The sequence below is a fragment of the Camelus bactrianus genome, chromosome 1, assembly GCF_048773025.1.
Source record: "Camelus bactrianus isolate YW-2024 breed Bactrian camel chromosome 1, ASM4877302v1, whole genome shotgun sequence".
Classification (NCBI taxonomy): Eukaryota; Metazoa; Chordata; class Mammalia; order Artiodactyla; family Camelidae; genus Camelus; species Camelus bactrianus.
The window spans coordinates 19538536-19563749 of record NC_133539.1 but is presented as its reverse complement, the minus strand read 5'-3'; the positions used below and the strand labels follow the sequence as shown (position 1 = coordinate 19563749).

Sequence of the window (25214 nt, the reverse complement as noted above, 5' to 3'; positions counted from 1 at the left end):
TTACTCCTGGGAACTCAATTTGCTCTGTCCTGGAAGGTTTGTCCTCTGCTATTAACATTATCATCTTGTACCCCCTGTCCACAGGAACACCAGTCTTCAGTTTGTCTCCTATTAGTCAGAAAGTAGCTTCCAATTTATGTAAGATACTCCTTGCTAGTTGGGGTCTAGGGCATTAGGGAACGTATGGGAGGCATGAAGGAAAAGCCAGGCTGGGCCTACTCGTAAATCTGTGTAACAAGTGTCGGATTACTGATCTGAGTTCTGCTGGGCTAACTCGTAAATCTAAGTTAATAAGTGTCGGTTTGTTGATTCCCTGCTAATGTTTTTTGCTAGCCAGCTGGATTTTCAGAGAGACATATCTGGCCTTGAAATGTTGGTTTGCTGCCTCCCTGCCTCTACTTTTGTGATAATGATGCTGCTAAAGCTGTTCCATGCCTATTGGCTGAATACCCCAAGCTTGTAATTAACCCTATAAAACCTCATGCACACGTCTTGGAGGTGCTCAGAGCTTCAGAGCAGAAGCCCCTCTGAGCCTGCCGGCGTAATAAATCAGTACTCCAACCCTCCGAGTGGTGCTTGTTTCTTGGCTGGCCTGTTGTTTCGGTAACAAAGGAATGGGTGAGAGTGTGTCCATCCAGTTTGCATCCTGATTAGTGGCTCTGTGAATGCCCATTCCTGAGCCTTACCTGATACCTCCATAATTTTACAACTCTTAAGACTGCGTTTACTTGATCTGGTGTTCAGAACCAAGTAAGTGGCACTGGTGTTGATTAAGAATTCAACAGGGTCTCCCCTCTATGTCCAATGCCAGTCAGGGCTCCTTGAGGGTCAGATGGAGTGCCAGCTTAGGAGCCCCTCGGCCTTGTCATTCTTTATCTGTTGGGACCATCTGTCTTTGAGAGTAGTGGCCAAGATCTGCGATTTCTGTCCCCCTTTGGAGGTAATGAGGGCATTCTTCCTTCCAGTGTCCCTCTTGTTTGCATATGACCCACTTTGGGTCTTAGTTTCCTTGGCTTGTTATCCCTTGGCAGGGGCTGGGTGTTGCTCACTGGAGTTGAAAGTCTCCCTGGATGGTTAGTGCAGATTCCCATGCCAACCTAGTGACAGCGGGGGGCAACAGCCAGTAGGTGGGCTTGCCTCTGGGCCTTCTTATCCCCTGACTTTTCCTCCTCTATATCATGGTTATTAAACACAAGTGGACAATTTCAACTGGGCAAGAGGTAGGGGTAACTGGTTCGGTTTACAGTTTCTGAAGTTTATGCCTAATGTCAAGGGTACTTTGGGAAATGAAATATTACCTCAAGACTGAGTTCCCCAGTGACTCAGGGTCAGTGATAGTATAGATTTGGAGGCATTCCCTGATGAGCCCTAGGCATGCTGAAGGATTTTCTGTTGGCTCCTGATTGACTGCCTTTGTCTTATTCCAATTGACAGGTTTATTTCCTGCTGCCTGCATTCCTTTTAGGATTATGTTTTTATGATGGGTCAGCCTCTCTCTTCCAGCCCCTTCTTCATTGTCTTAATAGCCCCAGTTGGGTTTGTTATCTGGGACCACTTGATTCTCTGGTCTGAAAAGAGCACGATCTGCATTGTTTTTGTCCTCTTTGTCTGCTTCCTCTTAGGTTTTTTGAAAAGATCATGGCCTTTTCTCCCCCAGTTAGGAGTACAATGAGGAAGCTCTGGATCTCAGCCCAGGTGGGGTCATGGGTCTGAAAGTTTCCCCTAATTTGATTCAGGAACCCTTTGGATCTTCCCTCAGTCCTTTGCTGTGACTTTTCCGGTTATACAGATCAGAAGTAATAAAGGGGATGAGCCCTCCTTCTCCACTGAGGGCCTGCCTCACAGGGAGTATTTTTTCTGGCAGGTTGTTGGACCCTGGTTGGTAATTCGTCCTGCTTTGTGGACTTGCTGGACTGGGTTCTAGGGGAGGAGGCTGGTATGGAAGTGGCCTCTTCTACCTGTGGCCCAAACTGGGATATATGAAGAAAGAGGGTAGGGAGGGGACAGTAGAAGCAGGTTAGGGGGAGATCAAGAAGGCCTTCAGGAGGTGAATCAAGGACTGGCAGAAGGCTTAGTCTTTTTTGGTATTACCTCAGTGGAGGAGAGTCTATATCCCTTTTGAAGACCTGTGTTCTGATAGAAAATCATACAAAATTATTTTAAAATTTAAAATAGATTCAATCAAATGTTTTAAAATAGATTTAAACATAGATTCAATCAAATGTTTTCAGCCATCAGAATTCCTAAAATGTTTGATGATGAAGTATTTCTCTCTTCAACATTCTAAAAGTTCTGATTTTTCTTCAACATTGTAGCAATTTAAAAACTAAATTAGATTACACATAGACTGTTGTACTATATTGATGTAAAAATTCAATAATAAAAATGTAAATAATTAAATTATGTACATAATTCTCTTGAAGCAGGTACAATTTTAAACAATACATTTCCAGTGAAAAAAATGAGGAAATTATATTTATTTTGTATAATCAATAATTTATAAGGACCTTCACTGAGTAAGACTCCCTGAGAGATTTTATAATTATTAGATATCTTAGTTCTCTTAACTCCCTTGATGTGGAAGCCAAAGAGAAAAAGCACTTGAAAAATGTTACAGGTCATTGTACCAAGATAAACCAGTGCCTTAAGTTACCTGCATGCCAGTTAGAATTGTAAGTGAATCCAACTCTGCTTTGTGTCAGGCATGTAGTAGACTAAGTTGTCAGTTTTAAAATCTCTGCAGGTGATAAACTGGCCATTTTAAATGCCACTGTGTCAAATTGCAACGGGCTCTCTTGGTCCCCTGATGGAACTTAAAAATGCCAATGACTTCATTATATTTATATGCCTGTAAATTAAGAAAGTCCCCTTTGAATATCTGCTATTTAATCTACACACTTACTCAAATTATAAATATTAATTTAAGCCTTGCTATGATAGCAGTTATCTTTGTTAAAATGCTATGTTGCATTTAGAGAAGTAATTTTCACTTACGATATAAATTACAGCTCTTATTTTCCCTCTGTTAGCTCTTCTAAAATTCTTTTTTATGCTGGTGACACTTGTTTCACAGAAGTAGAAAATCTTAACATCTTTGACTTTTTCCCTTTTTCAGTAATGTCCTAATTAATCCAGAGATAACTCCTATTTTGATATTTTTTGTTACATCTATACCTACCTTTCCATATTCTTTGCCACCAGCCAGCCCACTCATCATAATCTATCCTAAATGCTTTTTCCCTAAATTTAATTTGTCAGTCATCCTATCTTTTGATTAATCTTTACTAAATACCAATTTTGTCATATTAATTTCTACTTATAAATAATAAACAGACAACCATTTAAGTCTAGAAATTTTACCACGGCTTTTGAGTTCCTCCAGTGTGTTTTCAAAACCACTTCTCCAGTGATAATATATTACCAATATTCTTCTACATGAGATCAACCTCATCTATATTGATCTATTAATTATTCCCTGAATCTTCCTTGAACAAAAAATTTTGTCTTAACTGGAATGCCCGCCAACATACATGCCTTACCTGGAGTCTGCTCTCTTTCTGTCTTTTTATTGTAATATCTGTCTCAACTTTTTTTTTTTTCAAGTTTTATTGCCCTCTGTGCAGCCTTCTTGATTATAAATCTCTTAAAGGCCATAATTGATAAACATCATCTTGCTTTATTATTCATCTTTTTATGCAGTGCTGTTGTCATACCAAATAAATTAGAAATACTTTGACATTAGGAACTATGACAATATTTTTGCATACCATAGCAATTTGCAGAATTCATATATTCAATAAATAAGTACTGATTTTGATAAACAAATTTTTAATTTACCCAACTCTACATTTCAGATTGTTATTGCATGTATTTCTTTGAGAATAGTTCAAAAAGGACATAGGTTTATCATTGTGCCAATTTTTAGTCCGTGGGTTTAAAATGTTTTCTTACTTTAAATGAGAATCTCTTGTGAAGATACTGGCGTTTTTGACTATCCAACCCCAATTCTAATACAAAAGTATGGTTTATTGGTTGGTTTGAAGTAATGCCATCATTTACTCAAATTGCTGCTCAAATCAAGTGAATCAGTCTATGTAACGTTATACACATCTCCATTTTCTTCAAAGTTATCATGTCTTCTCCAAATACTTAAGAAGACTAAAACATAAAAATTAGATTTTCCAGCATCAGTGAATGCCATTTCATTTTTAAAATCCCGTCCAATTCTAAATAGAAATTTTAATTAGAAATGTTTACTACGTTTCTGTCCTAAATGACATCAAGGACTCGTATCAGTATCCACTTTCATGTTTCGTCTCTAAATTGAAATGTCAGAAATGAAGGCAAGATTAACTGGATAGATAGAAAATACCAGTTTTGTCCAGTTCTCTCTGAACACAAATTTCTATTTGGCATTAGAAAACTGTTTCATTTTCTTCTGACATTTGAGTCCAAAATGAGTCCATTAGAGGTGGCCACAGGTCAAGAATGACCACAAGAAACTCTGCATGTTAAATCACTAGAGTAATGATTAAAGCATGACCTTAAATTTTAGTTCTTCACGTCTTTCCTAATATGCATATGTTTTAATGTATCTGTAGAGGTCAATTAGAGCAAATCTAGCCTTCGGGAAATGTATTTAACTAGAGAATTATGTGTTTTCTTTTTATTATATACTTTTAATTCCTGATTTATAGCCATGTGCCCAGTCACCAAAATGTCCATAAAAATATGATCTTGATTAATGAGTGAATTACTAGTTTGTACTGAATAAAAAATTAACCAAGTATTTTAATATAAATTAGCTAATTAATTTCAGGCTTAATTTCACTTTATTACAATGAATGTTTCTTATACCCAACAGCAAATCAGTGCAAAATTGTTCAGAACTTTATTTGACTTTGAAAGTGCCTATATCTTTCAAGTTTTGTCTTTTCTATAAACTCCAAAGGTCAAAGTAATAATTGGCAGACATTTCTCAAAATCTCTGATATCCTTAAATTCAGTTTAAGTCAATTACAAAACTATATGTTCTCAATACCATCAATAGTCTGTACCTAGTGTACAGTAAGCTCTTGGTAAATGTTCATTATTCTGCTATGCACTTGCATGTTATCAGTTTAGGAGAAATAGAAATGAAGGTGATGAGCTTTCACCTCTAGAAATTTACATTTATATATGGTAGAGAAGTGAGTATCATCCACAATGGTGAGTTTCACTTGTTTAGTGAACTTGTCTCTGGATCAAAGATTTCTACTTGTTGATATTATAGATGGGGCTATCAGAGAATATTTTGCAAAGCTATTGATATTTTAGTTTCATTTTGGAGATAGAATATAGCCAGCCATGCAGAGATGTGAGTAAGGGAGATGACGGCAAAGGAAACAGTTTGAGCAAATGCACATTGATGAGGAAGTGTGAGTCAGTGCGGAAGAGGGGACAATTAATTGTGGTTGTCTATAGCTACAGAAGCATTCGGAGTACTTGGAAAGAAACCTAGAAGACCTAATTTTCTTTCAATTAAAATGTATATAATAGTTAATTGGACAAAACAAATGCACTTAGAGGATTTTTGAGTCGGCAGGTGAAACTAAACAGTTTTAGAAACGTACGCTTGCAGCAGCCTGAGAAATACTCTCATGGGAAGGAACACTGAAGAGATAAAAGTCAGAAAAAGAAATGTAGAACTTGATACATCATTATCTCAGATTAAAATAAATATCTCAGATTAAAATAAATATCTCAGATTAAAATTAATGAGTGCATGTATCAGGGAAACATTGTTGGAAATACATGAGAATGTGTACAAATTATGTTTCAGAGGTTATATGTCCAAGACTTTTCGATTGATTGGTGGTGACCAAAAATGGTGAACAGTGAGCAATTTTTGGTAGAAGGGGAAGGGTTCAGTTTGCACTTGAAGAGTTTGAAATTAAAATATGCTATTCAACTGAATCCTATCTAAGGATTGGAGATTGCAGGATTAAATTTTGGGAAAGCACAGGCTGAAGAGCCAAAGAGAAAAGGAAATTGAGGGCATGAAATAAGATGAGGTTTTAAAGGAGAAATAAAAGGAGCAGAACCCCAATTCTCTTTTTTCTTTCAAACATACAACCTCTTTTCTGCCTCTTTCCCTTCTTTCCATAAGTATGAGTAAACCTTCTTCAATTTATAAAATTCCTGACTACATACCTGGAATTGTGAATCCCCAAAACTCTAAACATCTCTTCAGATTCAGGTTTCTTACGAGAGCAATCTCAACTTCCTTGACTTTTTCTGCAGCTTTCATCTATTGTCCCCATTACATTAAACTAAGTTTATCATGGGGATTAGTTGCTTCTCAAAAGAAAAAGTTATTTTCTGTGAATTCTCACTAATATTGACATTGTTTACAGTAGATAGTCACTTGTTCCTTGGTTCTGCTAAGTTTTCTCCCTATTCTTTCTAAATTCATTGTTCTTCTTAACTGGTTTCTCTCTGAAATATTAGGCTAACTAGAACACTTTTTGAGCCCCTATAATGTGCCAAGTATTCTCTGAGCATTGATGAAATTATGAATAAAGACAGGCCCAAGACTGACAGGAAAAAAAAAGATAGCCATGTAGCTCAACCTGAGTTTCTCATGGAGGTTTCCAGAAAAAGAAGGAATTCATCAATCAAGTATAGGAAGTACAAGGAAATATTTTAAAGAGCTTAAATAACATGTTTGACAAGACTTCCTTGATAAATATTTTCTTCCTTTCTCATATTTCTTTCTTTAAACATTATCAGCATAGCTGTGTTAAAGTCTTGGTCTAATTCCATTTTTTTCCTTTTCTTTTTCTTTTTCTTTCTTTCTTTCTTTTTTTTTTTTTTTTTGGCATTTCATGGGTCTCTTTTTCCTCTAGGTTATTTCAGCTGATTCTTGCTCACAGTGCCTTATTTCACCATGTGTTTTATAATGTCAGAATGTGAGTTTAGCTTAAAGAGAACTTCATTTATGAAAATCGTGGGGAGTCTGGGCTGATTATATAGCTCTTCTGAAGGGGATTTATGTTTGCTTCTGCCACATAGCTGTGAACCCTACATGTGAGATGGCTTTTTAATTTAATTTGCATCTTGGGGTTTCCCAAAGAACATGTATTTACAATTAAAATCTCAAACCTGGGATATGGCAGAACAGTGGTTAATCTGTTTAAGGAGAAACATTTTCCCCCTATACAGGCCAGGAGGGACAACTGTCCTTGACATCACCTTTTGCCAGTGGGCTGATTTATTCTTATGCTAAGGGTGAGTCTAATTCTGGTCCAGTGGTATGTGGTTTTCTGTAACATCCCCTCTTCATGCCAGTCTTGATCCATTCTCTGCAATCTGTGAGCCTCTCACTTACCATCATCCACAAATTCCCAGTGTAGGCTTGCACTCTAGTTTTTAAGTTTGTCTCCACTATTTTCCCTCAAGACACTGTTACTTTCCTGAAAGGTTATCTCTGCATTTCTGGGAGCAAAGGGTGGTGGGACAAGGTTTTGGGGAGTGGTCACACACCACAATGTCCACCATACCATAAATCTTTCAATTAATGTTAAAAGATAATTGTAATTATTTTCTGAAGTTTTAGAATATTCAGATGTTTTATTTCAAATTTGACAACAGACTTTTTGAACATCTTGCCTATTTTACCGCTGTTGCCCTGGTTCCTTTACTTATTAATCTTGTGAAAATGAATGTTTAATCATCGTTCCTTATGTAGTTCTCTCTCTCTTCCCTCTGTGTATGCCTCCTACCATGGAAATATTTTAGTAGGTAGTCAGAATGTTTAATTCATATTTTAATTATTGTAGTAACAATATAAGATTTACTCTTTTTAAGCAAGTTTCCAAATTTTGAGCAAAAATTTCCTTTAGCTATTGCCCAGTCTGGTAGCACACGTAAGGCCTAGCCTGGGAATATGGAACAGCTGTCTGAGTATGAATTTCCTCATTTTCTTAACTAAAAATTTCAGCATAGCTTAAATAAGTTCTGTATTTGGTCTGGTTGTAAGCTGCATAAGAATATAACAGATACAATGTTGTTACATTGTGTTTTACAAAATTTTAATTTCTCTTTACAGGTAATAAAAGCACTGGGGGTAAATAATTGCTATTTAGATCATGTGGTATAGACATCATGTATTAAAATCTTAGCATTCATTTTAAAACCATAATTAATTTTACTCCAATCTTTTTTTCAGCTCTTCTTCAAGTGACAATTTCACTTAGCAAAGTAGAGCTTAGCGTGGGCGAATCTAAATTCTTCACATGTACAGGTATGTGTTTCTACAAATATTTTCAGATAACTTGTTTCATGCTTTAAATATTCAAATAATATACTGGCTAAATTTAAGTACTTAAAAAAATCAACTCTTTAGAAATAAAATTGTATGTTATCATTGGGCTTATAATGATTAGAAAAGTTTTAATAAGTATATTTTACATATTAAACACTATGAACTTTATTTCTGTTACTTTCAAGTTACTAACTTTGTGTGCCAAACTAGGTCATTTATTTTGAAAATAATTTATCAGATATAATGTATACACAATAACTTTTAGTCAATTAAATATTTATCTAAATAGTAATATTAGGATGAATATAAATGTTGTAACTGAACCATTTTTGTTAATAGGAAATGAATAAATTAGATGTAGCACATTGCATTATAGTTACATTTGAATGAAAATTTTAGGACAAAGCAAGTCAAATCCATCCTTATGAAAAGTGATTATTTTTAAAGTAAATTATTATTAACCAGCTCAATTGTATCGCATAATCACAGAATAATGAAATAGTTTAAAATGAATTAAAAATTAAATTGTATTATTTTCTTGGCTTTGCATATTTTAATGATATAAATTATATGATGTTAATTGCCTCTATATAATTCATAAGATCAAAGTGACATAATTTAAAAGTATGAATTAACATCACTCAGTGGTACTGAGTTTTGTTCTTAATAATAGGGCAAAAATAATTAAACATTGTTTTCCTTTTATTTAAAGACATATAACCAAGAGCTATACAGTTGTGGAAGTGGCCTTACCTATATGTTAAATAGAGTAGTAAAACAAGAATCTAAAAATGAAAATGTGGGAAACCTATGCAAATCAGAACGCTTGCTTGTATTTTTCTGTTACAGTGGTGCCTCTGTTGATTCTAAAGTTTCCTGAACATAGACATCTGAAACTCAATCAAATAAGTATGTCTTAAAATTAAACTAGAGGGTAACCATGTTACCGACCTGGGTTCTTGGACTCTTTAGTGGATAGAAATTGACAAGAGACCAGATAAGGAATTCAGGCAAGGCTTTACTGGGACTCATGCTGCAGCAGGAGGGAGTGAAAACAAGAAACTGTTTCCATTGCTTGCTCACTGGGTTGGGGGGCGGGGCGAGCTGATCCCTTACATGGGGTGAGGGTAGCATAGGTTGTCTGCCACCCCCTTGGTGGTGCTGGGTTCAGGGATCATGCATAGTACCCTGCTTTTGCTCAGACGTGGCAGTTGGGGTTTGGCCTTTTTGTATCTTTGTTCATAATTTGCCCCAACTGCATATGCATGCAGTTGTTTTCAGTCTTTTAGAGTTTGTTCAGGTGCAAGCACTGCAGTAAACGGTCCCAGGTCCCAGGTCCCGGCCTATCTCAGTCATACCTTCGCAGAACTAAATACGAATGTGTCATGTATAGCAAACGAATTTTTATACTGCATTTAAAATCTATGTTTTCAAGAAAAGAAGTTTAATGCTATTTATTAATTTATCCAATAGTTCAGTCCTATCAGTAAAATAACATGGAAGGCTTTATGGGGAATTATTAAGTATTAGAATTGTCAGAAAAAAGAGAATTATCACTGCTTTATGAAAATCCAGAATAAACTGTCCATGATAGTGAAATTTTATTCCATAGCCTTAAGAATGAAAGTATCCAAAATACTTCACAGAATATCCTTTATAGTTTACTGTGTAAAGTGGAGTTTTCTATTGCTCAAATTTAAAGTGATGCATATTTAAATTATTCTTTTGTAAATTCTCAGTGGAGGAGGGAATTAAAGCTAATACCTCCCCCGAATGAGTCACCCTGTAATGACTATAGTTTTATGTTCAGAAAAACCTGAAGATAATATAACTAAGATCTATTTAATATTTAACTAAACTTACATATTTTTTTCTCAAGCATGTCTAATTTTATATAGGAAGGAAGGCAGTTTGTTTCCAGAGCCATTTCTTGGGGAAAAAATAAGATGGAACAATTTTCTTCAAAAAGGTCCTACAGATGTTAGTTAACTGTATGCATTTTCCCCCGATACTTTTGAGTTAATAGTGTATACTGCTTCCACAAGTTATCGCTCAAGTAATTAGGTGAAATGCATCCTTTTGGTGACTAAAAGTAAACACGGGAAGCTTCAGCTTTCACGAAGAGGATAATAACCTAGATTCTGAATTGGAAAACGTAAATAAATGTTTACCCTGTAATGATTTGGTTGTGATTGCCTAGCACTATAAGTATCATTTCAATGCATTCTAATTATCATATGATTAAATAGTTAACAGTTTTAGATTGAAATGATGAAACTACTGATTTCAGTTGGGAAAAGAGATTAGGGCTCTGTTTTAAAAATAGTCATTGGTCTTATCTATACAAGTTTAACAACGTGGGAAATTCACTCAAATTTCTGTATTAACAAAAGCCAAAGTTTACTTCGTAAAAGATTTACATTTTTATGAGCTCTACTGTATGACAGGAAAAAGTGCTATCTCCTGACCCTAGCAAAAAGACTTGCGCAAGTGAAATCGTGTTAACAATTGTGTTAGCATGTTTCTGTTTAAGTATGTCTATGAAGGGGGTTTATGTTGGACTTGGTAGCCAAGGTGCTTTCAGTACTTAAGTGTAGTCATAATCCGTAGATTAACATGGTAAAGTTCAAGCTATCATAGCTTAAATACCTTATTTCAAGTTCCCTAAGGAACTTTTGGGTTTTGCTTACTCAAATGAGATTGCATGCTCAATGTTGGATAAATAAGGATGAACATGTGTGCTAGCATTTGTGTTTACTTTCAATTTTGTAAGATTTTCAGATTTCCAGTCTTCTGTTTACATTTTTTTCCTAAATTGTCAAATTTGTTACACAATAGTAAATGCCAATGTCAAAACAAACATTTGAAACATATTTTCAAACATTTCTTTTCCGTGGCTCTTTGCAGCAATTGGTGAACCTGAGAGTATAGATTGGTATAATCCTCAAGGAGAGAAGATAATTTCAACACAGAGAGTATCGGTGCAAAAGGAAGGTATTAGGTCACGATTAACCATCTACAACGCAAATATAGAAGATGCAGGGATATATCGTTGTCAAGCAACAGATGCCAAAGGACAGACACAAGAAGCTACAGTTGTTTTGGAAATTTACCGTAAGTCACGGATTTATAAATTTTACTTGGTTGAAATTGTACTTTCTTATAAAAAAATTTGAACATGTTAAAATGTATTGAACAATAAAAACTAATACTCATTAGGAACTAACTGTGTTAGGCAATGTGCTGAGACCTTTACAGATATCAGCTTATTTATATTTTACTGTAGTGCACCTCTAAAATAAAATAGATAATAGATCATAGTGGATTATAAATATATAGATGGCTCCAGTTCTGTTGGTCAAATAATATAGATGAAAATGTTTTAATTTTCTGAGGTCATTAAGAATTTTTGAATAAATAGAAAACAGTAGTTTAAGTAGTGATATAAAATTTATTGGGAGTACTTTTTTCGCTCTGAAAGAAAAGGTTAGAAAAGGTTATTTGTTATTTGTTGTAAATAAAATTACATATGTGATAGCAGCGACCAGTCTAGAATGAGAATTGGGGAAGGGTCAGTGAACAGGATTTAGACAGAGAACAATCTGAAAACATCTAACCAGAAGAATAACATCTAACCAGATTCTTTACCACTAGGCATTTTCAGTAACAAGGTTTTCTACATTTACACTTTATTTTATGATTTGAGATTGATTGCTTCCTACATTCCTTTTCCCTTCTCTCTAGGAATTGTTAACCTGTTTAGGAAACTCATTGACTCCCTGGGTTTGAAACTAGGCTCTATCACTTACCCTGTGGCCTTGAGCAATCTCATAATCTCTCTGTCTTGTCACTTTCATCAATAAAATGGGTATAATAGTAATACCTACATTATACATAGAGTTACTTTGAGAACTACATTAATTCATGCATAAAGTGCTTAGAACAGTGCCTAACAATTAATTTGTGGTAGTCAGTATTTCTACCAGTGAAAAATTATAAACAGTTTTAAAACACCAGCTCATAAGGCATCTCTTCCTTACAGCTTTGTTTTTGTTATTCTAGAAACAGGAGATGAAAAAAAAAAAAAAGGCTAAATCAGTCCCACAGCATGACTTCCTCTTGGGTGACCAGAGCAATTTGTTAGTGTATTGTTACCCTCATTTTTCCTGATTTGACCTTCTTTTTTCTCCCTGTTAGTTTCCAAGTTTCTCAAGGAAAGATATTTGACCATCTACTGTACCAATTTCATAAATAGCAAAATATTAAATTGAAATGGTCATTTCATAGACATAGTATCTGGAAAGATGTTTCATTTGAAATGATACCAAGGAAGATTCCTGGTGTTTTGTGAAGCAAAAGAATTTTGTATTTTCTTAGCAAGGACAATGAGTAAAAATTTCTCATCACGCATAAATATCCACATTCATGCATTCTTTCAATACACTTATTGCATTTCTACTACCTAGCAGACAATGTTCTAATTTCCAGAGACTCAGTAGTGACTAAAACAGAAATCACTGGCCACTTGATGCTAACAATTTCAATGGGTAGAGACAGGCAAACAAAAGGTAAGCTGAAACAAATGCATAAGTGCTAGAGATATATTATATAGAATTCAACAGAAAAGAAATTAAGTGGTTTAGAGATACGGGGAGATGGCTATTTTGCATGTGGACGTTGGGCAGAAATTTGAGGGGATTTAAGAAAGTGCAAATGCCCTAGAATGACAGCAAATCTGGAGTGCTCAAGGAACTGCCTGGAGTAGAAACTAGGAGGAGAGAGGAAAAATTGGGATCAGAGTTGTGGGGCAGACGCCAGTTCCTATAGAACCTAGTGTGGCATTGTAAGAGCTTTGAATTTTATTCTCAGTGAGATGGGAATTTATCAGGTAGGAGAATTAGATGAGCTGGTTTAAGGTTTTAAAGGATCTAAATTTACCTCATTTTATTACAGCATCAATAAACACAGATTCTGAAATATGTTATTGGGAAAAATAAGCAATAACACTTTTATGGTTTGTTTTACTTTCTTAATGCAGAAAAACTCACTTTCAGAGAAGTGGTATCTCCTCAAGAGTTCAAACAAGGAGAGAATGCAGAAGTGGTTTGCCGAGTTAGCAGTTCACCTGCACCTGTTGTCAGCTGGTTATATCATAATGAGGAAGTCACCGCTATTTCCGACAGTTAGTATTTTGGTAACTCCCTACGTTATATGTTCTAACAATATTGCACTTTTTAAAAAAGACTGAATCTACCTGAACAGATATAGCAATTGGATTTTTTGACCCTAAGCGTCAACTGTTTTGAGAACCTCAAAGCTCTGAACTGGGCGTTGACACACTATGGACTTCAGGCTAAATCCAGCCCTTCTGCTGTTTGTGTAAGGTGCTCTGAGAATACAGCCAAACACAATAGTTACATACTGTCTGCAGCTGGTTTGGGATCAAAATTGAGCAGCTGTGACACAGATGGTTTGGCCTGTGAAGCCTACACAGTTATTGTCTGAAGATTTACAGAGTTTGCTGACCCATCCTCTAGTCGAGAAGAAATTATATACAAACAGGACAAGGATGCTAAATAAATAAGAAATGAATCCTGATACATTGAACTTCTGCATATTATAATTAAAACATGATCCCACAGGCTGACTAGATGTAAACTTAAAATAATATCTATGCAAATCCTGCGTTTTACTCTGGCACTGCTATTTCAGAGACAACTACATGTTCTAAATATTATGGTGAGATGCATGTGGATAATAGACAAAAAAGTACATTCATTCCAGTTGTCTTTATGATTTTGATTTAGACTGATCTGAAATTCCAGAATAGTATCACATCTGAAATAGAATGCATAATTTGCTTACATTATGCTCCTTTAGCATTGTGAATTGGGAGCATTTTCAGTTTAGAATATTTTTCATTGCACCTGCATTGCAGAGAGGTACAAAATAATTGAATCTTTTAAACTACTTTCCGTCTTGGATGATTTTGTTTTGTGCTTCTCAGTGATGAAACTTCTACAACATAAAGGAGAAAAAGCAGATAATTTCTATTTTTGAATATATGCAGAAAATGTATCATGATTATGTTTAATAGTTTTTTTTTAAATTTTGAGAGAATTTTCCTGAACTTGACATTTTTCACTGCTTATCCGTTACTGACTAAAACTTTTTCTATCATAATAAGTTAATGAGACATAATACTTTATTTCCTCTTACTTTATTTTCAGATAACTGCTTTAGATTTTACAAATAAATTGCATGGGTAAATTGTACAGTATATTTTCAACTTTATTCCTCTCAATAACAAACAAGAGGCAACTCTTATAGCAGTTAAATAACAATGTCTAAACATTTTTAGATTACCTCATCTTAGGCTTCAAGTGCACATCTGATTTATTGTAAACCTTAATTACAAAAGGTTTTGAAATGAGTTGTATTTCAAAAAGACACACAGAACAAAAGCCTCAAAAGCAAAGACTGATGGTCAAGGGCAGTGTTGTTGGAGGAGTGATGCTTCCATGCTTTCAGTTTACGCATTGTTTCCCCGGTATCCCAGGATGGAATGATGTGAAGCTGGAATTCTGTTAACGGCTCTACTCCTTTCCTTGGCCCTGAAGCTTGAACAACTTTTCTAATTGCTCTGCACCTAATTCAGATTCTTCATCTGTAAACAATATGTCATATGCATTTTAAACAGTGGTTTGAATCTTAAATAAGACAGGCATATAATACGTGTTAAGTAAATGAATGAAATTTTGGGCCATATATCAGATTCTCAATAAATAACATTTATTTTTCTCATTGAACTTTTAATTCTTGGGAATCAGTTAAACATAGAAAATTAACACTGAGTTGTGTGGCAAGCAAAATAGAATTATTAAAAAAGGATGTAAAATGTGATTTTATTTGGGGATACAAAGGATGTAGGTGAATGTGAAGGACCAACTTTTCTTACCTTTTAATATTTGAAAAACTTGCCACATATTCATTACTGAACAATTTGTACATTCATAATGGAGTTATAAGAAGTAATATTCTTCAGCTGATTATATCTTATATGAATGATCCTTTTATTAAAATGAATGAAAAAAGGTTAGGTTTATAACCATGAAAGGAATGTTTATGGGAATTTAGAATAATGTAGTATGTCCAGATAGCTTTCTGAAGCCTTAACGTAGCACAGGAGTGAAGTTTAGAGGCTCCATGTGAAACAATGACAGTTTGGAAATGTCCATCTTATTAGCCATGCTTTTTTGGTAGCCACTGTATGACAAATATTCAGAATTACTATTCTCACAGACTACTCGAAGTGGAGGTTTTCCATGCTGTTTGTTGAAAGGCCATCCATATGCTAAAGAACCCACGTGTTCAGGAAGTGCAGACGATATTTTTTATAAAGGCTGATTATCCTGACTTTCAGTGTCACCCTGGTGGAGGGACATGCCATTGCAGATGCCCATTCAGCCTCAGCCAGTTTGAATGTTAGCTCTAAAACTTCCTGTGGGTTCGTCACCAGTTGTGGGTTCTGGCCAGCAGAAGTCCCACCGAGATGGAATGAATTACTCAAGACTCTGAGGAAAAGTCAAGAGAGCGAGAGGGAGTCGGGAGCCAACTCCACAAGCCTCTCAAATCTCCCATATTTATTGAGTACAGTCAAAGGAGGAATGCAGGAATTTAGGGAAGGACAGGGTGGGATCACAATGAGTACAAAGGCTTTGTTTATTGTTGGTGTTCGGTTCTGACCCTTTTTGGTGAATCATGTTCCTGTTGAGCCTTTCAGCTTATCAGGGCAGAACATACGGGAATCAGCTGCTTGACAACTTGGACTCAGGCAGCTGTGCCTGTCTTAGGTTGCCCCCCTCCGGGGATCTTACCTGTCATTGGCTAACCAGCCTTCTCACCTCTGAGTCTGCAGCTTTTTATAAATTATTTACCATTCCAGCCGAAGGCTGTTTGGGGATAGAAGACTAACAGCAGGCACGCTCAGCGTTTATAGCCAGGGGCCTGGGTCATTGCTAAAACCTCAAGGCAGTTACTAAGCACATCTTCTTTAAGGAGATAAGCGGCTGGGATCTGTTACAATTTGTTAACCCAATCATGGGCTCCCACAACTTCCTAAATATTTTGAACATTGTCTAATGAAATACCCTTTTTGCCTCAAAAACTATGGATAAAATCATCTTGTTCAATAACATTTTTATTTAATCGACTTCCTGTATAAAAATTCATTCAACAGTTACTGAACACCTAGTATATGCCATCTGGTGTGCTAGACAGTGATGATTCATGGTTTAAGATGATAAACAATCCACTGTTACAGAAATGACAGGCCAGCCAAGGAAAAAGCACCACTCGGAGGGTCGGAGTACTCAGATGTATTACGCCGGCGGGCTCAGAGGGGCTTTTGCTCCGAAGCTCTGAGCACCTCCAAGATGTGTGCATGGGGTTTTATAGGGTTAATTACAAGCTTGGGGCTATTAGCCAATAAGGCTCGAACAGCAAAACCAAGGAATCGGTACACTGGAGCTTATCTGTTAGGAACAGATCACGTTACTGACACTTGTTGAGCTTGGATTTACGAGTTAGCTTGTTAGCCCAGTAAACTGACACTAAACTTCAGATTTATGAGTTAGCCCAGCAGAACTTAGATCAGTAAACTGTCACTTATTACACTTAGATTTATAAGTTATCTTGTTATCCCAGCCCAGCTTTTCCTTCACACCACTATTTTAAAAATATTAATAATCTAGTGGAAGAGATCAGTAGATAAATCAGTGAAAACAAGGTATGTTGAGGTCTATGATAAGGAAAGTGCAGTGATAGAGGATGATAAAGAAAGAACAGGGAACTAGTTGGGGCAGAGGAACATGTTCAAGATGCCTGCTGAGACACAAAAATGCCTTTAAGTAAGAAAAGGAATTAGCCAAGTAGAGTGGTGCAGACTTTTTAGGAGGCAAGAACAACATATGCAGTGGCCTACAGGTGAAAGCATGAGTGGCACATTCCAGAAACTGAAGTAAGCTGATGATAACCAGAATTTATGAATAAGTACAACTAGAACACTTATAATAACAGATAAATATAACTAGGATTTGTAAGTAAAGTGCTAACAAGAAAGGAATCTGGAAAAGAAGTTTGGGTCAAGTCAACATGGCCTTGATGTCTCTGTTGAGTTTAGAATCTATACAAAAGGGACATCACTAAAGGGTTTTAATCAAGGCAGTGACATGATCTAATTTCTCTGAGAAATTTCAGGCAGAGATAGTGACCTAATTTTACATATGCTGAGATCGAAATATTTACAACACTTCCAGGTATGTACATCTGGTAGACTCGCACTGTTCTGGAATTCACAGGAATCATCTGGTCTGAAGAAAAAATGAGTCATCAAAATATAGTTGGTAATTGAACCCATAAGAGTAGACGAGGCAAACCATTCAATAATGGCTATGGAACAGGAAGAAAAGGGAACTTAGAAAATAACCCACCTAAAGAATCATAAAACAGACACCTTATTGGGTATCATCTGATTTCATTTATTTTTCTTACTGCAATGATGAATATCTCAGTGTTTGTAAAACTGAGAGAAATAGTCTCTAATGGTTAAATTGTCCTGATACCCATAGTTACGTGTGATTGTTTGAAGCAGTGCTTTCTTCAAAGGTCCTTGGTAAACACAAAGTAAAGATGTTTTTTGGTTTGATAGTTTGCTAACATCATTCCATGGACTTTACATATATATTTAGAATTTGATATGCAATTTCCTTGTATTTGTTTTCTGTATGGAAAATTTTTATATACTTTAACATATATAATGGCATATATTTATATGTAGTGGCTTTAGTTTCCTTCTCTAGCCATAGAAGTGATGTATTAAATTTGCTGTTTGAAACTGAAATTTTGCCATCAGAGGGAACATTTATTTTCATTAAAAATATGTATTTTGCAGATTCTTATTTTTTTCTCTTTTTTATATAGGACATTGCCTTCCTGATTATAATAATGCTTCCCTTTAATCTTTTTTTTAATTGAAGTATAGTTGATTTACCCCTTACTCTTTATTAATTAAACTGTAGCCATTAAAGAACATTACAGTTATAGGATGATACATATTTTAGTAAATCAGAAAATTTAATATTACAATGTCTTAGGTATGATTTGGTACATCCATCTCTAAACTTTAACTTTTGATTTATACAGTTGACCCTTGAACAACACACGGGTTAGGGATACCAACTCTACACATAGTTGAAAATTCAAGTATAGCTTATAGTTGGCCTTCCTTTTCTGCAGTTCCTCCAGATCTGCTGCTCTGCATCCTTGGATTCAACCAACTGCAGATTGTGTAGCACTGTGTTTACTACTGAAAGACAATTTGCACATACGTGGACCTGCACATTTCAAACCCAGGTTGCTTAAGGGTCAACTGTAATTGCTTCTCATTCTAATTTTTAGCAGCACACTTAGAGTTCTTTTAATTTACTTTGAAACACTGTGAATTTTTAGGAGTTCTGAATTACTGTAGGATTTATTGTGAATTACACTTCAAAATTTTTTGATCATTGACTTTCTTTCTCTCCAGTCTCTCCCTTGCTGATAAAATTTACCAGGGGAAAACATCTTCATAAACATTTTTGTATCTCTTCTTAGAGTCAACCAAAAGATGGAATAAGTCTTTTGGAAAAGTTTGTATCCCGTGGGCTGATAATTAGGTGTTTGTAGCTTTATAGTCAGTATTTTCTCTCTGCAGCAGCTTCAGAATCTACACTTTTCCATTCTTTATTAACGATCTCTCAGACGACAAGTAACCACATGCTTCTCTGTTTTAAAGAGCTATTATTATCAGTAATGCCCTTGTTTGTATTTCTAGCCCAAACTTCTCATTTGATTTAAGAAATTGCCATGAAAAATGAACCCCCCAAATCTGAATGACTTAATGTCATAGCAGTTAATTTCTCAAGTCCAGTTGGCAGCAGGGGAAGAGGCAGGATTCTACTCCTTGCATCCATTCAGTGATCCATTTTCTCATGTGGCTTCTGTGTTTGCCCTAACCTCTCTATTAAGCCAGTAGATAGGGGAAGAATAGTAAATATTTATTGGAACAGTTCCAAAAAGCAGCCTCTAACAGTAGATATCCCAGAGGTGTGTACCTTAAAATACTGACATTTCTACTTTACCGAAAGGCCCAAGGGGGTCAAGGATTTGTTTCTCTTATTCACCAGTATATACAAATATAGTACCTAGCAAACAGATGATGTTCAGTGATATCTGTGGATGAATTAATTAATGAAATTTAGAACATTGTATTTACAACACATTTCAAAATAGGACTAGATGGGAAGACATTCTTTACTTGGTAAGAACACTGCAACAAAAATGTGATGATTAAAAACTAAGGCCAGGCATTATGGAAAATGTTGTCAGGCTGAAATGCTGCTTCGGGTAGCCAGAATATTTAGGCCATCAGCTAGTGCATGCCCTGTAACAGCTTATTTTTGTATATATGCATGTGCATACACTCACACATAAAGTGGAATCTTGAAACAAAGTTAATGAAGTCTAATCTATTCATTCCTAAAATGGATTATCTTGCATTTAGAAAAAAATCCTTCAAATAAATTTGAGATATGACCATTTTATATGTCCTCAGCATGACTTGAATATTATATCATTTAGCTGCCTCCTCAGGGTATGTGCAGTTATTAGTTTAATTATTGTGTGAGGAAGGATATTCAATCAATTTTCTAACCCTTTTCTGTACGCAAGTTGCTACATATTTGCAGTCAAAATGTCTTCGTGTCTGCAATATTTAATCTCTCGGCTTTGTTCTTTTGTGTACCATGTCTGCATTCAAAGTACCAGGGGGAAAATAATAGCCTAACCACTTTATGTGGAAATAAAGTCTTGAATGTATTTTAGAAAAAAGGTGCAACAAGGCAGTGTGGAGTGGAAAAACTGAAGTCATGAAATTACATTTTACTTTCAAATTTGAATTTGTTTGTTGATGAAAAGTATGATAGTGTCAGACAAGTGCTATATTTTAACTCTTAGCAATTTAGAGCACACTGGACTCGGCCTTCAATTACTGATATCATTTCCTCCCCTTTGCTTCCTTTCCAGATCGGTTCGCCATGTTAGCTAACAATAATCTGCAGATTCTCAACATCAATAAAAGTGATGAAGGTATATATAGGTGTGAAGGAAGAGTGGAAGCCAGGGGAGAAATTGACTTCCGTGATATCATTGTTATTGTTAATGGTAAGTCGATAACAATTTGTACATATTTTATGGTCACATTTGAGCAATATGTTTATTAGAAGGGCAACCGTGGAAACTCTGCATTCACGACTTCCCTAATGAAACTTCTTCTATATCAGGAGGAAATCTCCTTACCTCTACGATGGCATCTATTACATTGTACTGCAGTCTCAAGGTCAGAATCCATGACTTATTTAACATTGTAAATCTCTTTTACAAGGAGTCTATAAGGGAGTTGCTTTTTGATGGCTTTGTAGTTGTTGCCTTTTGTTGACTCTGTGGTTGTTGAAAATATGCCAAATGAAATATGGTGAAGTTTGATACTAGATTTTACTTTTAAATTACATGATTACTTGTTGCATAAAACTATCTATCAAATAGTATTCGCAGGGTTCTCAAATTTAATATAGAATACATTAGCTTACCCTTTCATATATTAGTGGACATGAATAACTAAGTTGATGGCTTCACAATGGCATCTCTTCCTCCACGCTTGGCTTCTCCTACTATATTTCCTGCCTGTGTTAACGTGACATTCTGTGAGGTCAGAAGATACATGAATGTTATCCTGGTTATCTCCACTTTGGTAATCTAATATGTGACCAAGATGCCCATTTTATTTCTTTAAATGTCTATCAAATATGTTCTACTTTCCCTGTCATGCTTTCCATAAGAGTGCTGCCCTTTCAGGTTTGTTTTTTTTTTGGGTTTTTTTTTGTATTTTTCTTGAAAGGCTGCAAGTTGTTTTCCTTTACTGTCAATCTTTCAATTCCAACTTTCTATCCATCAAACCTTTCAACCCTTAAAATTGTCAGTGTTTCCCATTACCTTCAAGACAAAAATAAAAGCATTTTTTGTGGCATAGGAAGCCTTTAATGATCACCAGCCCCCTTCCCCAACCATTCTGATATGGGTAACCTATGCTTTAACTATATGGAACTATTAGTAGTAAAACTATATACATGCACTTTTATTTTTCGTTTTAAAATAAGTTTAAGGTAGGAAATGTAAGTGTATTTTGGCATGGGCAAGAACTTGTGCTCAGTGTGCTCTTGTAAAAATGGGAGTTATATTAGTTACATGTAAAGTTTTTTGAAAAGGGCTAAATTTATAGGAAGAAGTATAAATATGCACTATTATTATATGTTATATATGTATGTATACATAAATTTATGCACATATTTTTAGAGTAAAACATTAACTTGAGTCTAATCTTAAAAAGGAAATATCTTCTGGCAGACGTAGCATGATGTTAAGCCTTTTAATCTGTTCTGCTATTGTAATTTCTATTGTAACACATTTATAACTTATTTGAGTCGATTTCCATCCTAGATGATCTGTGGATGTTTACATATGATTACGTTTATTTTAAAGGAGGGATTATTTGGATATGAGTGTTTTCATTAACAAAGTTTGGATCTTCAAGTCTGTCATTCAAACTGGACTATTTAATTCCATACGTCTAGGCTTATTATGTCAGGGTTCATGCGGAGATAAACACTGGAGTGTGTTCCTTTGTGACACCGGTACAGTCGTGTATGAAATGTCCCCTTCTGTCTACATCACATCGACTGTTCCCAAAGCAAATCATCCTCCTTCCACACCCCACTCTTCCTCTAACAGAACTGACAACAGATCCTGATCTGACCTTTACTTGAACACTGCCTTATCTCCAGTTCTTCTAATTAGTCACATTTCCCCATTATGGTCACAAACTCTCATACCTTAAAATTCCTGGCCATTTCTCTTCAAAGTAACAGTGTTGACAAAATCAACCATCAATTTATTCCCTTTCTGGATGATGCGGTTGGACCCTGCCAAGGGAATGCATTGACTAATGCCACCAGATAACTGTGCTTTTCTCTCACATTTTGCCTTTACTTAGGTCAGAAAAATCATTCTGCTCCAGTCTTATTGACTGTTGCCCTGCTTACGGCTCCTTTTAATCTTGAACTCTCTCTAAAAGTATCCTTTATTATGTCTCCCTTATAAAACCTCTTGGAGCTGTTTCAATGAAAACTTTGAGGCTGCAAAATTTTTTCAATAAAATAAAAGCACTACCTTTATCCACATGATCTATCTTTTTAATTACAAAATTTGACTTATCATGTGCTTCCCCCTCCAAGTTATCATGCAGCTCTCTCAATTGTTACTAATTTTTATTCCTCCTGATGTGGACTTCATCATGGACCTGCTTCATCTCCTTCCACCTCAAAGTATACTGAAGTCCCAACCAAACACTTCCAGTCAACTCTTCCTTCACATTCACTTTTTTGCCAAATCCTGGCTCTGGAGGGAGCTCTTCTCTTTTTTCCACTGTTTACTCTTTGCAGCTTTCCCTTCACATTCCCTTTCTTCCACTACATACTCTGTTTTTTCAATGATTAGTTGAAAGATGTCCTTGCTAGTTTCCTGTGTACTACCAGGAATATGACACATGTGTAAGGAAGATTTACCTTGAACGTAAAGAGGATGTATTTTATGCTGAATCTGGAGGAAATTAGTCAAAAATGGGTGGGGATGTGAGTAAGTTCACAGATAGGTCCAGTCGATAATTTGAGAGAAATCTTGCCACATGACTTGAATATTCTATTTCCAGTCACCTGGTTTCCCTCATCTACCAAACATTGAGGTACTCTTGGTATATCTCCAATATTTTCCCACATATTTATATGTGTTTACACCTGCTCTTTACTGACTCTTCCGATAGGCTTTCTAAATGGCTGAAACTTTTCATTAACCTACCAGTGGCTGTCCTCCTTTTATTATTATCCCTTATTACATTTTTATTATCTATTTGCTGAATTTGTAGGACATCTTATCTATAAACTTCTGAACTCCTTTTACTATATAATTATACTACACACACACGCATGGACTCTCTTATACACAAATCATAGGTACATTCTGTAAAAGAGGATCAAAATTATTTCTCTTGCTTTAACCCCTCAGATTCCTAGCCCTTAGTTAAATAAAATGTTCTCAAAACTACTCAGAAATGGTGAAAGATCTGGGAATAACTTTTAAATTTAAAATATAGCCAATAGAGGATTATTTTTATAAGATGTTCTTCTAAGGTATAACAATCACTATTTTCTGAAACTTTTGTAAATTTGTAAAGAATGATCCACTAACTGCTGGTTGAAACTTGGGATAATGGATGCAGGAACAATTGAGAGTGGATGAAAAACACTTAGTAGTGTAATTTTAAAGCAATTGTATCTTTAGTCTTCCTCCGAACATTAAAAGCACCAGTGATGACCATGGCCAGACATATTCGTGCAAGTAGGTATCTGAATGCATTTTGTGCATTTTGTTACTGCAGCGACCCTCAGGCAGTGACTTTGTATTCCTGCCTGTTTCTAGCCATTTCTTAAAGTTAAGAAAATTAGGAAAAAATACTTTTCTTTCTATAAAAAGTGGAAAGTAAGAATTTTTCTCTTTAAATTTTATGCAAGGTTATGTAATGCAAGACATATATAAAAACATTAAAGATAGTGAACTACCCTTTTGTATGTCAATAATACAATTGACTCAATCATGCAGAGAGATATTTAAGTCAGTTTAATGACTGTGGATTATGAGAGAATTTGTAATTTATACATTATACATTTATATATTGTATATTATACAATACATAATTCACCAAATGGTCAGTAAGTAAGCACTTGTCAAAATAGGAATATTTTCTAAATTTACTAAATACTTTTCTTCCTAATGATCCCATTAAATCTCAAAGATTAGCAGTCTATAACTACAAGGCATGATTATACTTAATACTTATCCAAACATTATTTTGAAATTTTCAGATAATAGAAAATTAGATAGACAGAGAGATAGTAGACAGAACACCTACCTACAAAGATCTGGGCACATCCTTATCTTTCTCCTCAACGTCATTAATTGGTGTGAGAAGTTTATATAGTTTCTTGCCTTTTCTTCAGTCTGTATTTCTCTTCTGCCCAGAATTTCCTGAGTGCATTTAAAGTGGAATAATGTCATATTTGAAAGACCATGGATAAGTATGTGTTTATTTTACAATGTATTACTTTCAATTCCCGATTAAAAGGGAAAGCAGAATTTTCTCATTGTTTGAATCAGAACCATACTCTGAACTCACCTGTCCCCTGGATGGCACCTCTTGGTAACCCAGGAATGTATTTTTTCTCTAATATTTGGTCGTTAAATACAGAAGCAAATCCTATCATTTGCAAAAACAATAACAACACTACATGAATAACAACAACAACAAAACTTCAGTAAATCTGTATGAGGCCACAAATACAGCAATAATGCAAAATTTTAACATTCCATAGAATCAATCAGTAAGGAAAAGTCATCAAGCTGCCACCTCACATTGTGGAAATGAATGACTTTCAGCACCATTAATGTCTAATTTACTTTAGAGAGACATTCATGAGTTTTGTTCTTGAAAACGGGCTGCCCAAAAGGATAACTTAGGAAGCAGTTATCAGTATTTTAGTCACATTGCAAGTTTCTTATGATCAGTATCTCTTGTCTTTATTGTTTATTTGCATCATATCCCACGGCTTTGAATAAAAGTGTCGATATTCAGATCATGTGAATTTTTAATAGTGAAAAGAGTTAAGAGACACAGAGAATTCATTCTAAGTTAGGTACAAGTAAT

At 35.2% G+C, this 25214-nt stretch overlaps 1 protein-coding gene across 2 annotated transcripts in view; it reads left to right on the top strand.

Annotated features, from left to right (window-relative positions):
* The window catches only part of NCAM2 (neural cell adhesion molecule 2), a 436725-nt gene that overhangs the window by 237797 nt on the left and 173714 nt on the right, over positions 1 to 25214 (top strand). For both annotated transcript variants that reach the window (XM_010960127.3, XM_045520720.2), the window contains exons 2-5: positions 8210 to 8284; positions 11213 to 11419; positions 13344 to 13487; positions 20429 to 20566. In XM_010960127.3, coding sequence (XP_010958429.2) covers positions 8210 to 8284; positions 11213 to 11419; positions 13344 to 13487; positions 20429 to 20566 — 564 coding nt within the window. The remainder of the gene's footprint in view (positions 1 to 8209; positions 8285 to 11212; positions 11420 to 13343; positions 13488 to 20428; positions 20567 to 25214) is intronic.